At 54.6% G+C, this 15,983-nt stretch overlaps 1 protein-coding gene across 7 annotated transcripts in view; it reads left to right on the forward strand.

Annotated features, from left to right (window-relative positions):
• The window catches only part of HDAC7 (histone deacetylase 7), a 41,085-nt gene that overhangs the window by 14,719 nt on the left and 10,383 nt on the right, over positions 1-15,983 (forward strand). For 4 of the 7 annotated variants that reach the window (XM_060195478.1, XM_060195479.1, XM_060195482.1 and 1 more), the window contains exons 2-16: positions 3,436-3,486; positions 5,470-5,657; positions 5,741-5,831; positions 6,015-6,126; positions 6,801-6,916; positions 7,294-7,419; positions 8,195-8,286; positions 8,475-8,570; positions 8,679-8,859; positions 9,006-9,202; positions 9,631-9,816; positions 12,440-12,659; positions 15,264-15,397; positions 15,470-15,590; positions 15,725-15,840. In XM_060195478.1, coding sequence (XP_060051461.1) covers positions 3,436-3,486; positions 5,470-5,657; positions 5,741-5,831; positions 6,015-6,126; positions 6,801-6,916; positions 7,294-7,419; positions 8,195-8,286; positions 8,475-8,570; positions 8,679-8,859; positions 9,006-9,202; positions 9,631-9,816; positions 12,440-12,659; positions 15,264-15,397; positions 15,470-15,590; positions 15,725-15,840 — 2,027 coding nt within the window. The remainder of the gene's footprint in view (positions 1-3,435; positions 3,487-5,469; positions 5,658-5,740; positions 5,832-6,014; positions 6,127-6,800; positions 6,917-7,293; positions 7,420-8,194; positions 8,287-8,474; positions 8,571-8,678; positions 8,860-9,005; positions 9,203-9,630; positions 9,817-12,439; positions 12,660-15,263; positions 15,398-15,469; positions 15,591-15,724; positions 15,841-15,983) is intronic. The other 3 variants (XM_060195483.1, XM_060195484.1, XM_060195485.1) reach the window with 3 other exon arrangements.

The raw sequence follows: 15,983 nt of genomic DNA on the forward strand, positions 1-15,983 counted from the left end.
TAGGCAGGAAAATCTTTCTCATGGTTCAGGAGGTGGCGCAGTGGATAAAGTATTGAACTTTCAAGCAGGAGTTCCTGAGTTCAGTCCCCAGCAGCACTTGTACCAGAGTGATGTCTGGTTCTTTCTTTCTCTCCTCCTCTCTTTTTTATTGATTTATTTTTCCTTTTGTTGCCCTTGTTGTTTTTTATTGTTGTTGTAGTTATTATTGTTGTTATTGATGTTGTTGTTGTTGGACAGGACAGAGAGAAATGGAGAGAGGCGGGGAAGACAGAAAGGGGGAGAGAAAGACACCTGCAGACCTGCTTTACTGCCTGTGAAGCGACTCCCCTGCAGGTGGGGAGCCGGGGCCCTCCTATCTTTCTCATTAATAAATAAATAAAATCTTAGGAGAAAAAAAGAAAGTCTTTTGCATAACTATTATGTTATCGCCCTGGCCCTCTGTCTCTTTCTATCTTAAAAAACAAAAAAAGTCTGTGGAGTGGTGAAGCCACAGCAAAGACAAAAACAAACAACAAAACCAAAAACAAAAAAAAAAGGAAGAAGAAATGAATGTGAGGACCAGTTTTTTTTTTTCCTTTTTATCCCTTTAAGCACTTTGCGCTCATTGTAAGGTTTGTACCCACATTTAGGATGGACTTTCAGGGTTGTCCTGCACTGCACTGGCCTGCCGTGCCTGAACCACTGAACTGCTCGGTGACTGTGATCACCGTGACTTTCCTCTCTCTCTCTCTCTCTCTCTCTTTCTCTCCTGCTTTGCAAAGTGCGAGTGCCAGCCTGACCCTCTAACGCATCATCAGCTCCCAGCAGTCTCTGCCTATGTGAGTGAAACACCTTTGAGAAGACCTCTGTCTGTGCTCACTCCATGCCAGGGGCCTGGCAACCATGACTTGCTTTCTTGTGTTGCTTTATTCCTAGATTTCTCCAAAGCCATCTCACTCCCAGCTTTTGCCTTCTTTGCTAGCTCTCACATGGACTCAACTTTATTTCCGTCCATCTTTCCTGGGCAAGCAGAACTAGAGCTCCACCTGGGGAGTGAAGGGAGCAGGCCTAGGTCCAGGACCCAGCCTCCTTCTACTGGCTCCCTCCCAGGCTCTCAGTAAATGGACTCACATATGTTAGAGGGGGCTACGGGGGAAGCAGCTTTCCCAGGGGTAGAACTGCAGTGTGTATATGTGCTCTGGAGCTCACTGAGGGCCAAGGTGGGCCCACTGGACAGGGTTTCTGGAGCCCCATCGTCTTGGGTGAGATCAGTTCTCTACATTGGAAAGTAACTTGGTAGACCCAGGTACTTTATAACCTGCCCCTTGAGCTTGACTGCAGTTACATCCAGTGAAGGCAGAAATGGAGAGGGCAGCCAAGATGAAAGAAAGAAAGAAAGAAAGAAAGAAAGAAAGAAAGGAAGAAAGGAAGAAAGGAAGAAAGAAAGAAATCTGTCTATCCCTACTGACAGCCTTGTGGAGAAGGGCCCAGGGTTTGGGGGTGCTCTCAGGGTCTCAGAGCTCCTTACTCCCAATTTAATTTCAGTCTGATCACGGTCCTCTGTGAGGGACAATTAAATGAGATGTCCCTAAATTTGTCCCCCAGCCCAAGAGACACCTGAATACCTTTAGATACCCCTCGTTGTTGAGAAACAGAGAAGCCATCTCATGGCTCAACTGGTGCTCTGGACCCTTCTGAACACAGAGGCCCTGACAGAGAGCCAAGACATCAAGGGAGGGGAGGCAGAACTTGGTTCAGGAATTGCGTTAGGAAGGGATTCATGTTGCTGGCACACAGGCACACATGCATATAGCTTTTCTGAACAGAGATCATCTCTCATCTAAGATCTTTACGCGATATCCCTTTTAGATCCAGGAGAGAACCTTGCAGTGTTCAGGACCATTAGTTTTCCTCCTACCCAGAGAACACACGGTGTCTGGAGTCCACATTTACTAGGGGAGCCAGGCGACCAGCTCCTGGCTCTGCTTCCAAGCACTGATGCTGCTGACCAACCTCAGGCAGAGACCCTAGGAGTTTCCCTGGAGCTCAACTCAGCAACCTCTCTTGAAAGGGGGATGGGGAAGGGATCAGGTCTCGAAGAAGAAAGAGTTGGTGCTGAGAACGCCTGGGCAGGGGCTGCCCCTTCAGGGGAGGGAAGGCTGCTTCTGGCACCACTGTCACTTGGGACTCCTAAGCCCAGAGAACTATTCATGCCATGCCCTAGGCAAGGAGCCAGGAGAGAACCATTCTTTTTGTTTCACGAGTTCCTATCAGAACCTGCAGTGTGTCCAGGGAGGTGTTCGATGAGATGGGCACAACTTCAGATGATGCCTTGGACACTGTGACTCATGGTGTAATGTAGGTGATGGGCCCAGAGTGGGTGCTAGGAGGACCAAGGACAACTTCTCGGTGAGTGTCATGAGGTGGACATCTGGACTGGGGGTGCAGAACTGCAGTCAGTGAAGATAGAGAAGGAGGGATGACTGCTCCTTGAACAGGGACAGAAAGGGCAGCACCAGCTGTCCTCCAGAAACTCCCTCTGCCCCAGGTCTAGCCTGAGGGTGACTTCTGTGTACCTCCTTCATGCTCTGCCGGGTGCTGACTTGGTCTCGCAGCCTTCTGCCCTCGTTGTCCCGAGCTGGGACAGCAGGAAGGAAAGTTGTCTGTTTGGGACAGGTGATCGATCTCAGGACCTCAGGATCTCTGTCTTCTCCCAACTGAGCTGGCTACTGGGCACTTATGACCTCCTCCCCTTCTCCCAGCCTAGGCGACTTGGTTCCATGGGCCCCAGTGTGATGGGGTAGCTCTGGGCTGGGCTCAGGGCCCTTGGAGAGCAGGCCGTATGCAGAAGTCAAGATTTCTCTCTCAGCTCATCTGAGAAAAGACTGAGGGCTTCTGTGGGGGAGCAGAGGCTGCAGGACACAGGGCAGGGCAGTAAGCGGAAGGGGGTTTCTGATGTGCTGTCGTTAGACTGTGCTCTCTGGATCCACCTCACTGTAACTCCCACCAGATCTGAATTGACCTGTGGACATGATCTAGTCACTCACTTCCCCACCGTAGAAGTGACCCCCTTCTGCAGGTCTGCCGCTTCCCAACTCCCACCTCCCAGCTCTCAGTTCCCTAAGTCTGGGGAACTTGGTTTGGTTGCCCAGAGAAGAGAGTGTCTGGACACCCCCGGGAAGGCTGAGGGCTTTGTCCCATGAGCTGGGGCTTCCTCTACTCCCTGCTATGGCTGGAGCTCCAGCAGGTGAGATGTCTGAGCTGCTGGGTGCGCTAAATGAAGAAGAGGAGCTGGGAGTTACTTGCGCTCAGCGGTTCAGTTGAAGACATGATTGGGGAAGGCATCTTCTCGAGGCTGTTGGTTTCCCCACATGCTAGGTTTGGGGAAACTAGCGCCCACCTCTCCTTGGCACCCTCCCTGCAGCTCCCTCATTCCTGTCTCTCTTCTCTCTGCAGAGGGGACCCAGGTGAGCCCGGGTGCCCGTTGCCACAGCCTTCCTGTCACAGGTAAGAGTCAGGCCTGAGGGAGAGGTAGTAGGGGAGTGGGAAAGGTGTGTGTGGGTGTGGGTGTGGGTGTGTGTGTGTGTGTGAAGAGGGTGTAGGGGGAGGGATTGAGGGACTGGAGAAGCTGGGGTAGCTGGTTCATTGGCAGGAGAGTTGGGGAGTGGGGGCCTCAAAGGAGGGGAGCAGTGCTGGTGTTTCACCAGAAAGAGGTGAAAGCAGCCACTCTACTTCAGCCCCTGTGCCAGGAATCACAGTGGGAAAAGCAAAGAACAGGATGTCTGCCTGGCTCATACTGGGAATGGGGAGATAGGAAGGAACCCTCAGGGGATTCACCCCAGGGAATTCCCCCAGAAGTGAGGGGGACTGAGACATCCTGAGGCAGAGATGTGTTGGCACTGGGAGGCCTTGCCTCAGCCAGTGAACGCCCCATGATCTCGGGATGAAGAGTAGGATGCACTAACGCTGATGGATACACCCCCTTCCATGTGTGAATGGGGGTGTGTAGGCATCTGCCTCCCTGCTCAGCCTCTCTCTCCTCTCCCAGCCCCTGTCACAGAACATTCTGGTGAAAACCCCTTTGGCAACAACCCCTTTGCCCAGTGAGGGGCAGTGACTTCCTGAAAGTGGACAAGGGAACAGAACCAGAGCACTGGTGTGACAGGACCCAGACTCACTCTGCCTCAGCTAGGTGGCCTGCTATAGATTCCCTCCCTACCCCTCTCAGCCTCAGTTTCCTCATTTGAGATAATGGGACAGTAATGATTCCTTCTCAGGGTATATGTGTGTGATGAGGAAAAAAGGGTTTTGTTTTATTTTTCAATTTGTTTTCGTATGAATAGAGCATTTCACATAGAGAGGGAGGGAGGGAGGGAGGGAGGGAGAGAGAGATAAAAGAGAGAGACCAGAGTGCTTCGCTAGCACATGCAATGCCTGAGATTGAACCCAGGAGCTTCAGGTATGCAAATCTCGTGCTTCACCAGCTGTGCTGTCTCCCCAGCCGGAGGTGAAAGAGTGTTACAGAAGCACATGCACTGTGCTCCACAGGTGTGAAGCTTCTGATTAGCAGTGGTGTGGTGGCCCTGGGGGCCGTGTTTCCTGACTCCCTGACTGGTATTTTGCCACATGCCTTTCTAGCCCCCTGTTCCAAGCCCATGGCCACCCAGCTGGGAAAGGCCTAGCCGTGGATATGCTGAGAGAGTTCTCCCAGGAAGGTGTCCCCATGTGCTTGTCTGAGGGCACCTGCTCTCCCTTCTACAGCCCTGCCACAGCTCCACCTCCAAATGCCTCTGGCTGCCCAACCCAGCCTGGTCCAGCTGGCTGCACTGGCCTGGAACCTGGTCTGGTGGCTAGTTATAAATAGACCTGCACCCACAGCCTTGGCAGGGTGCTGCTGGTGTGGGTGCAGAGGACATACGAGAAGAGGATGCTGAGCTCGACGTCCTCACTGTGCCAGGCAGGATGGGCACCAGGTGTAGGCCCAGGGTTGCAGAACTGCATTTAGACTTGGAGTGTCACCTGGGAGAGTCAGGGTGGTGGTGGTTGGGGGGGGGGGGGGCTGTGAGGCCTTGGGACTGGAGCCTTAGGACTGGAGGCTAGATGAAAGGGGCTGTTTGCCTGTCTGCTCACTAGCTCCAAATGCAGCTAGTTACAGAGCTCCTGGGCAGGATTCTCACTCTAGTGGGGGGGAAGGAAAGGATGGTAGTTCGTACCACCATGGGCCCCACAGCCTACAGCCCCCGGCCTGCAGGAACCACTTATTCTGTCGGCAAAGCACTGTGCTTACAGTCAGAAGGCTCCTGTTGTCTGTGTACAGTTGGTGATGGTTCGTTCTCTCTCAAGGGTCGATGGAGTGGACCGTGTCCACCTTGAGGAGGAAGTGAGGCTTAGGCTCAGGGAGGAGGGTTTGGTCCTTGTCCAGTGAAGCTGGGGTCTATGACCGTGGCCCTGCTGGACACTTCCTGCTGACCTTATCTCGTGTACCTGCAGTCTGCCCCAGGTCCCGAACAGACACGCCTGGCCCTCAGCCCCAGCCCATGGACCTGCGAGTGGGCCAGAGGCCGGCTGTGGAGCGGCCGCCGGAGCCCACGCTCCTGGCCCTGCAACACCCCCAGCGCCTGCACCACCACCTCTTCTTGGCCGGCCTGCAGCAGCCACGTCCTGTGGAGCCCATGAGGGTAAAGCTTGTGCTCAGCCCCTCATCCCCTCAGCCTGCCCTGACCGTCCCCTCCATGCTCCCCTCACTCCTGCATGTCCACAGCTCTCCATGGACACACCGATGCCTGAGCTGCAAGTCGGGCAGCAGGAGCAAGAGCTGCGGCAACTTCTGAATAAGGACAAGAGCAAGAGGAGTGAGGATGGATACAGTGGGCACAGGCCTGCCTGCCTGGGTGTTCCTCTGACTCTGCCTGGGAGTGTGGGAGGCAGGGGTGGGGTCTTGGCTGAGGAACCCCTGGGAATCTGGTTCTAGGCGGGGGGGGGGGTGCCTGGCAGGCCATCTCTCTACCATCCCCCCCCGTCTCGACTCCCTTCAGGTGCTGTGGCGAGCAGTGTGGTGAAGCAGAAGCTGGCAGAGGTGATACTGAAGAAACAGCAGGCAGCCCTGGAGAGAACGGTTCACCCCAGTAGCCCCAGCATCCCCTACAGGTAGCTCCCTCGCCTCCTGCCTCCTGTCCCTAGGCATCAGAGTGCAGCACCTCCTTCCCTCCCTATCACCTCTCTCTCAGCTGCTACCCTTCTCAGGCCCTGACTTCACCTCCAGTCATCCCCACCCCTACCCCAAAGGGTAAGTTCCTTCTCTGTTTCTGTCTCTCTCCCACCCCCACGTGAGGCCCTTTCTTCATACATAGACACAGGCACAGATACGTACCCTCACATGTGTATGTGTGCGCGCGCGCGCACACACACACACACACACACACACACACACACACACACACACACCACTTCCCTTCTTCCACACACGGTTTTCTTTTCTTTCTGTCTTCCCCCAAGCACAGACAGAGCCCAATTCCCAGAGCAGGTCCCTCCCACAGACAGCAGAGTTCCCAGTGCACCTGTTGGCTCACCCTGCCCCAAGGTCCTTGACTTCTCTGCTCAGGTCAGAGACCTGCTGGTGGGCTGGGGTAGGAGGGTGGTCCCATGCTGCCACCTGGAATGAACCCCGATTCCTGTGGTCCCAGGCTGCTAGACTACAACTGCTACCACGCCCCCACCCCGTCCCCCAGGAGGACTATACAGCAGAAAGAGTTGGGCTGAGGGGGTCTCCAGGCCCTTGGGCACCTCTGCTGCTCTGAGTCAGCCCTGGTTTCACTCCACAGAACTCTCGAACCCTTGGAGACAGAAGGAACCTCCCGCTCCGTGCTCAGCAACTTTCTGCCTCCCATCCCCAGCCTGCCCAGTGACCCCCCAGAGCACTTCCCTCTGCGGAAGACAGGTGAGCTGGGTGGACAGGTGGGTACCTCAGGGGAGCTATGAGGGCAGGGGCTGAGACATGATAGCTCAGCTGGGAGAGATGACCTGGGTTCAAGCCCCTGGCATGATATGGAAGCACTATGCTCAGTGCTGGGGAAGTTTCCAGAATGGTGGAACAGTGAGTGCTGTGGTGTCTTTCCTTCTCTCTGTGCCTCTCTAGCTAAAAATATAAAAGAGGACTCTTATCAGGGATGTGGGAGTCAGATTGGGTGGAGAGAGCTGAGGGTTCATTGCTTTTTTCCTTGCCTCTGCCTTTTCTTGCCTTGACTCAGAGGTGGTTGGGAGGGACAGCTAAGGTAACAGGGGGATGTGGGCCAGTAACTCCAGTGCCCCCCACAGTCTCTGAACCCAATCTGAAGCTGCGCTACAAACCCAAGAAGTCCCTGGAGCGCAGGAAGAACCCGCTGCTCAGGAAGGAGAGCGCCCCGCCCAGCCTCCGGCGCAGGCCTGCAGAGACCCTGGGTGGTGAGGGCTGGCAGGGTGCTGGGATGGCTGGTCACATTCTGGGGTTCTGAGTTAGGGCCCATGTGCACAGGGAGCTGCTTGCTTGCACATTCACCATGGGCTGATGTCTGCTCTCTATATGAAGAAGAGTTAAGAGGGTTGGGGCTGGGAGAGAACTCACCTGGTGAAACACACACTTCACCATGCCCAAGGACCCATGTTCAAGGCCCTGGTCACTGCATGGGAGCACCATGCAAAGGAGAAGCTTTCTGGAGCAGTACTGTATGTGTGTGTGGGGGGGTTCTCTTTCCTCTCTGTCTCTCATGCTCCATCTGAGGGGAAAAAAGTCCATTGAGCGTGGTGGAACTATACAGGCATGAAGCCCACCCCCCAGCAAAAAGGACTCCCCCCAAAAAGCATCCAGTGTGCTAGAAAGATCTGAGTGACAGCTCATCAGGGAGGGCCCCTACATTGCCAGATACACAACCCAGGTTCAAGCCCTGGCACCAGATGAGAGGTGCTATGGCACGCAGGAAGCTCTGGTGTGGTCATGTCTCTTCCCCCCTCTCTCTCTATTTCTCTTTCTGCCTCTATTCCAATGACGTGGGAGACCCTGGCTCCACAGAAAGAAAGAGGACAGTGGAAAAATATGGTGCCAGCAACTGGTGGCCTGCCTTCTGCCCTCTGCCTTCTGGGAGGAGAGCAGGAGGCAGAGGCTTCTGGGAAGGGGATCTGCCCCTGAGTATTTGCAAGGGGCCTGGCCTCTGACTATGGGCTCCTCTGTCCCCACCCTCAGATTCTTCCCCCAGCAGCAGCAGCACTCCTGCATCAGGCTGCAGCTCCCCTAATGACAGTGAACATGGCCCCAACCCTATCTTGGGCTCAGAGGTAAGGCCTTGCTGCTGGACTCTCCTGGGACAATTCTGAGGCCCCTCCTTCTCCCCAGCCAGCGGCCCTGAGCAGGCTGGGGCCACAGGGTCTAGACGGCCTGATGAAGCCTGTGGGGCTCTGAGGGGAAGGCATGCCCACGGGTAGCGGTCTGGGGCCAGTGACCCCTGCCCTGCTCCCCATGGCAGGCGCTCTTGGGCCAGCGGCTGCGGCTGCAGGAGACCTCTTTGGCCCCGTTCGCCTTGCTGCCCGCAATCTCGCTTGGGCTGCCCGCTCCCGCCAGGGTGAGTGGCTGAGGCGCCCTCCCCCACGCCAAACCTCCCCATTGCCTCCACTCTTCTCTCTGCGGGAGAGAAGCTTCTCTCCGTGACGTGTCTCCACCTCCCACCCAGGCCGATGGTGACCGCAGGACCCATCCGACTCTGGGCCCTCGGGGGCCTGTCCTGGGGAGCTCCCATGCTCCTCTCTTCTTGCCCCATGGCCTGGAGCCAGAGGCTGGGGGCCCCTTGCCCTCTCGCCTGCAGCCCATCCTCCTCCTGGATCCCTCGGCCTCTCATGCCCCCCTGCTGACTGGTGAGTCCTGTTGCTTCTCCGGGCGAGAGCCGGGGTCCTATGCCCTGAAAGGACCAAGCTTGGGAAGGGACCCTGGCTTCTGCCCATGCCTCCCTTTGGCTCCCTCCTTATGCATCCCCCCCTCCCCACAACCCCCTTCTTTTCAGTGCCTGGGCTTGGGCCCCTGCCTTTCCACTTTGCCCAGTCCTTTCTGACCACCGAGCGGCTCTCTGGGTCCAGCCTCCACCGGCCACTGAGCCGGACCCGTTCTGAACCGCTGCCCCCAAGTGCCACCGCCCCCCCACTGCTGGGCACCTTGCAGTCCCGCCCAGAGCGCCTTAAACCTCACAGCCAGCTGATCAAGGTAAGGAGACCTGACTAAGAGAAGTGGGAGAAGGGAGGTTGCTGAAATGGGACTCTGGGATTGAAGGAAGGAAACTTGGACCAGAGAGGTAGTTCACTGGGTAGGGCACCTGCCTTGCCAAGCGCAAGTGGTCCAGGTCCCAGCCTCGGCACACCATGTGGGAGATGGCGACTTGGCAGTGGAGCTGTGGTATCTCATCTTTGTGTCTGTCTCTCTACTGTGTGAAAACAGTGACTATGACAGTGACATAGCACATGCAACAGGTTCCACCAAAATTAAAAAAAAAAGGGGGAGTGAAGGGTCCAGAGAGGGTGTGTGTGGCTCCAGAGGCTGAGGATGGCATGGCCACTAGGGTCCCGGTGGGACAAGGAGCTGCCCAGCCCTCCATACCCCACCTTCACATGGCTTCTCATGGTTCCCCTCCCCAGAGGCCAGGCAAGTCGAGTGAGAAGCCCCGCCTACGGCAGATCCCCTCAGCTGAGGATTTAGAGACAGACGGTGGGGGCTCAGGGCTGGCAGTTAATGACGGCCCAGAACACAGGGACTCCAACCCCGGGCAGCTTGAGGCCAGGGGCCCTGTGTCCCTCCAGCAGCAGCAGCAACAACAACAACAGGTATGTACCTCTGGGCTCTCAGAGGGTGTGACCAGGAGACCCTGTGGCCCGGCCTGTGTGGGAGGAGGAAGATAGGGTATCAGAGCAGGGCCATGCCTGGAGCGCATGGCTGCCCTTCCAAGCCCACATGGAGGTACATCCACACACACACACACACACACACACACACACACACACACACACACACACACGCGCGCACACACACTCCCTGAGCCCCTAGCTTGGGGTACAGTATGCTCCTTGCCCAGCAGTGGGGCCAGTCTCTCGTAAAGCTGTGTGTCCTCCTGTCCAGGTGCTGCCGTGTCCAGGAGGCGGATAGAGCCAGGGCACTCTTGCTGTGCCGCTCCGACCAGAGGCTGTCAGTCTGTTTGGGTCACTGTCACCGGTGCCAGACACTGGGCGGCAAAAAACAACAAACAGAAACACAGTGGGGGAGACAGCATAATGGTTATACAAAAAGACTTTCATGCTTGAGACTCTGAAGCCCCAGGTTCAATCCCCTGTACCACCATACGCCAGAGCTGAACAGTGCTCTGGTTTAAAAAATAATAATATTTAAAATAAAAACAACAGAAATGCATTGTTTTGAGGTTCTGGAGACTGAAAATTTGAAGTTGGGTCATTGAGGTATGATAGGCTGGGCTGGCACCTTCTCAGTTGTGAGGAAAGACCTTTCCTTGCCTGTGAATTTTTTTTCAATCTCTCTTTTTTTTTAAAATTTTTTTAATGTTTTATTTTATTTATTTATTCACTTTTGTTGCCCTTGTTTTTATTGTTGTAGTTATTATTGTTGTTGTCGTCGTTGTTGGATAGGACAGAGAGAAATGGAGAGAGGAGGGGAAGACAGAGAGGAGGAGAGAAAGATAGACACCTGCAGACCTGCTTCACCGCCTGTGAAGCGACTCCCCTGCAGGTGGGGAGCCGGGGTTCGAACCGGGATCCTTATGCCGGTCCTTGTGCTTTGTGCCACCTGCGCTTAACCCGCTGCGCTACAGCCCGACTCCCCTCAATCTCTCTTTTAAAAAATCTTTTATTGGGGGTCGGGCGGTGGCGCAGTGGGTTAAGCGCACGTGGTGCAAAGCGCAGGGACCGGCGTAAGGATCCCGGTTCGAGCCCCCGGCTCCCCACCTGCAGGGGAGTCGCTTCACAGGCGGTGAAGCAGGTCTGCAGGTGTCTATCTTTCTCTCTCCCCTTCTCTGTTTTCCCCTCCTCTCTCCATTTCTCTCTGTCCTATCCAACAACGAATTGCGTCAACAAGGGCAGTAATAATAACCACAACGAAGCTACAACAAGGGCAACAAAAGGGGGGAAAAATGGCCTCCAGGAGCGGTGGATTCATGGTGTCGGCACCGAGCCCAGCAATAACCCTGGAGGAGGAAAAAAAAAAATCTTTTATTGGGAGCCAGGTGGTAGTGCAGCGGGTTAAGCACAGATGGCGTAAAGCGCAAGGACCAGAGTAAAGATCCCGGTTCGAACCCCCAGCTCCCCACTTGCAGGGGGGTTGTTTCACAGGCGGTGAAGCAGGTCTGCAGGTGTCTAATTTTCTCTCCCTCTCTCTGTCTTTCCCTCCTCTCTCCATTTCTTTCTGTCCTGTCCAACAATGACGACATCAATAACAACAGCAAGGGCAACAAAAAGGAATAAATAAATAAATATTATAAAAAAATTTTATTTTATTTTATTTTATTTTGCCTCCAGGGTTATCACTGGGGCTTGGTGTCTGCACTACAAATTCACTGCTCCTGGAGGCCATTTTTCCCATTTTGTTGCCCTTGTTGTAGTTGTTATTGTTGTCATAGCTGTTGGTGTTGTTGGATAGGACAGAGAGAAATGGAGAGGAGGGGAAGACAGAGAGAAGAGAAAGATAGACACCTGCAGACCTGCTTCACCGCTTGTGAAGTGACCCTCCTGCAGGTGGGGAGCCGGGTGCTCGAACTGGGATCCTTACTCTGGCCCTTGCACTTTGCGCCACCTGCACTTAACTCCCTGCACTACTGCCCAGCCCCTGCTTGTGAATTTTTTTTGGGGGGTGGGGGAGTTTACTGTGGGACTGAGGATTGAACTTGGGACCTTAGAGCCTCAAGCATGAAAGTATGTATGTATGTATGTATGTATGTATTTATTTACCTATCCATTATGCTAGCCTCTTCTTTCTGGATCTAAATGTCCTCATACAGATAAGAGTCTTGTCTTGCTAAGGTCCATCCACACGACCTTATTTTAACTTGATCACCTCTTGAAGATGCTAGCCCCAAAGCAGGTACCTTTGGAGGGACTGAGAGTTGGCACTCCCATCTGGGGATTTGGGGGGCCACAGTCAGAAAAGCCCATACTTACACTGCAGGCGACCCTGCTCAGGCCAGGCCCTGGGCCTGTCTCCATGTTTCTGGCTTCGTTGACCTGAGGGCCCAGGAGCTGTGGTGGGACTGAGGTGGGAGTGGGGCGAGGGGGCTCACTCTGAGGTACAGACTGGAGTAAGGGGGCTGGCAAGGAAGACTAGAGCCCACGGGGAAGCAGTGGTAGAGGCAGCCTGGAATCCCCGCCTGGAGCTTTGTGGCGGCACCTGGCATCTCTTTCTGTCATCCTCCTGAGAGCCCGAGACTGAGGCGCCTGTGTCCTTCAGGTATTCCTGTGGGAGCACCAGCAGCTAAGCAGGCGACTCCCTGCTGGAGTCCCTGGAGACTCTGTGCTGCTGCCCCTGCCCCAGGGCAGTCACCGGCCCCTGTCCAGGGCTCAGTCGTCTCCAGCCGCACCTGCCTCGCTGCCAACGCCAGAGCCTGCCAGCCAGGTCCGTGCCCTCACCAGCTCAGAGACTCCCGGCAGGACCCTACCCTTCACCACAGGTGAGGCCAGGGTTCAAGTGGGGCAGTAGGAAGGGAAGGGTGCTCAGGGCTAGTCTGTCTGCAACATGGGGTAACATTTTCAGGACATGATGTCCAGAGCACAGAGCCTCTTCTTGATCTTGTTATCATTACCCAGTGTCCCTGGGAAGCTGGAGGAAGTGGCCGTTCTCATTTTACAGATGAGGACACCCAGGTGCAGGCAACCTAAGGTGGCTAGTGGTCACACAGGCCCAGCTAAGGGCAGTTTTTTAAAAAAAAATTTTTTTTTTAATGTTTATTTATTTATCCCCTTTTGTTGACCTTGTTGTTTTATTGTTGTAGTTATTATTGTTGTTGTTATTGATGTCGTCGTTGTTGGATAGGACAGAGAGAAATGGAGAGAGGAGGGGAAGACAGAGAGGGGGAGAGAAAGACAGACACCTGCAGGCTTAATTCACTGCCTGTGAAGCGACTCCCCTACAGGTGAGGAGCCGGGGGCTCGAACTAAGATCTTTATGCTGCTGGTTATTGCACTTTGTGCCACCTGCGCTTAACCCGCTGTGCTACCACCTGACTCCCAACTTTTTATTATCTTCATTTATTGGATAGAGATTGCCAGAAATCGAGAGGGTACAGGGAGAGGGGGAGAGAGAATGAGAGACACCTGCAGCCCTGCTTCATCACTCGTGAAGCTTTTTTCCTATGGATGGGGACTGGGGGCTCGAACCCAGGTCCTTGCGCACCGTAATGTGTGCCCAACTGGGTGTGCCACCAACAGACCCCTGAAACGACTACTCTTAAATGCTGCTCTATTTCAGCCTAATCTTTCTTGGTTCGACTCACATGTCCAAATGCCATACACAGGCACTGTATTGTGTACACCACTTTATTTAGTCATAGTGCACGAACCATCGATGCTATAGTTAAGAGCTTCAGGGGGTCAGGAGATGGTTGGCCTAATGGAGCACACACTTCACCGTGCATGACGGAAGGCAGGAGCCCCTGGCCACCATGTGGGGTCACCACGCCGAGAGGAAGCTCCCTGTGCAATGGAGCAGAGCTGTGGTGTCTCTTCTCTCTTCCCTCTCCCTCTCTGTCTCTCACCCTCTATCTTAAAATAACAACAACAATCAAGAGTTCACTAGGAGTGGCAGAATCATGCAGGTGTGAAGCCCTAGTGGGTGTGGGGGGTGGGCAAACAAACAAAAATAACTCTGGCGCCAAAAATAAATAAATCAGAGTTTCAGAACATTTCATCACAGTGTTTTATTTCCCATTTTTATTAGTGACTTCACAATATGTCATAAAGCTTTACGATTTCAGGGGTATAATTTCACACCCACACTTGGTGTGTGCATACTATTTTGATTTTTTTATTGAAAGATTTTTTTTTTTTGCTGAGGTTTTGTGCTTGCTTAATTCCTCTTCCCCTACAGGACTCCCCCACCCCTTTTAATTTCAGATAGAGAGAAGGAGAGAGAGAGACAGAGAGGAGAGACCCCACAGCACTGCTCCATTATTCATGGGGCCTTTCTCGTTGCCATGCCTGGTGCTCCCGTGTGATGCCTGGGGCTTGAACCCAGGTCATCTTGCATGTGATGTGTGTGTTATACCTTTGAGCTGTCTAGCTATCTCTCAGCACTATCTAGAGATATGGTTGGGCAGATTCTTCTTCTTCTTCTTCTTCTTCTTCTTCTTCTTCTTCTTCTTCCTCTTCCTCTTCCTCTTCTCCTTCTTCTCCTTCTTCTTCTCCTTCTCCTCCTCCTCCTCCTCCTCTTCCTCCTCTTCCTCCTCCTCCTCCTTTTTTTTTTGTCATTCAGTTTTCCTTACTGTGTTTCCTTGTCCATGGGTCTTCACCCATGCCTGAGTGGATGACGGGAACCCTTGCAGGTCCCAGATGCCCCAAGATGTGCTGAGGGTGGGCTTCCCGTCCGCAGTGCAGGGGCTCTTGTAGGCGACCCTGGTGTTTGACTGAAACACACCACTTGCATTTTTCAAAAGTATTTCTCTTAAATTTTATTTATGTATTTATATTAGGTAGAGACAGAAATTGAGAAGGGAGGGGGTGATAGTGAGGAGAGAGAGAGAGAGAGAGAGAGAGAGAGAGAGAGAGAGACATCTGCAGCTCTACTTTACCACTTGTGAAGCTTTCTCCCTGTCAGTGGGGACCAGGGGCTTGAGCCCAGGTCCTTGCTCACTGTAACGTGTGCACTTAGCCAGGTGCGCCACCGCCTGGCCCCCACAACCACTTTCCTAAAACTGCATCTGTCTTGTGACATGGCCCAGTGTCACTGTGGGCATCCCAGCTCCCAGTTTCCTTGGTAATTCTTGCCCTTCTGCTCCCCATGGCCCCTGTTTGAGCCACAGCCTCCCTTTACTGGGCTCTGAGCCCTGGCCGCTCGTGGGGTGGGATTGTTGGGCCACTTGAGGGCCAGCATGCTGGGCAGGCAGCGTGGTGCGGATGGGGCTGTGTGGGCAAGTATGTGTGAGGCTGAGGCCTCCTGGCTCAGCTCCAGGGGTGCAGGACCGAGTGTCAGGGGCCCTCCACAGGAGTGCCAGGGGCCTGGAGGGTGGAGCTTCCTGTGTGTGGGGGGGTTTCCCAGGTCTGACTCCTGCTCCCTTCAGGGCTCGTCTATGACTCGGTGATGCTGAAGCACCAGTGTTCCTGTGGGGACAACAGCAGACACCCCGAACACGCAGGGCGGATCCAGAGCATCTGGTCGCGGCTGCAGGAGCGGGGCCTCCGGAGCCAGTGTGAGGTGAGGTGGCAGGTCAGCCGCTGGTTCCGGAAGGATACAAGGAGCAGGGACTGACGGGCCATGTCTCCTCAGTGTCTCCGAGGCCGTAAGGCCTCTCTGGAGGAGCTGCAGTCGGTGCACTCCGAACGGCACGTGCTCCTCTATGGCACCAACCCACTCAGCCGCCTCAAACTGGACAACGGGAAGCTGACAGGTAGACATCCAAGGGTGCTGTGGCACCACATGTCCTCCCCCAGTCTCTCTCGTCCCCCAAGCGCTCCTTCCTCCAGAATCTGGGGCCTCCTCCTAGCCCCTCACCCACCACCCTCACCTTGGTCCTCTCCTCAGGGGCCTCCTGCTCCCTGTCAGGCCAGCCTGAGAGGACTCAGCTCACAGACTGGGCTTTCCCCACAGGGCTCCTGTCACAGCGGATGTTCGTGATGCTGCCCTGCGGTGGTGTCGGGGTAAGTGTATGCGGGGTCCCGAGTGGATGTGACTTCTCCCACCTCCTCCCCTCTGTCCTCCCAGGCCCAGACCCTGCCTGCTTGTCTTAGCACTTGTGCCAGACCTAGTGGGTCATGGGACTTCCCATAATGCCCCACCTGCT

This window comes from Erinaceus europaeus, chromosome 7 (assembly GCF_950295315.1).
Source record: "Erinaceus europaeus chromosome 7, mEriEur2.1, whole genome shotgun sequence".
In the NCBI taxonomy this organism is placed as follows: domain Eukaryota; kingdom Metazoa; phylum Chordata; class Mammalia; order Eulipotyphla; family Erinaceidae; genus Erinaceus; species Erinaceus europaeus.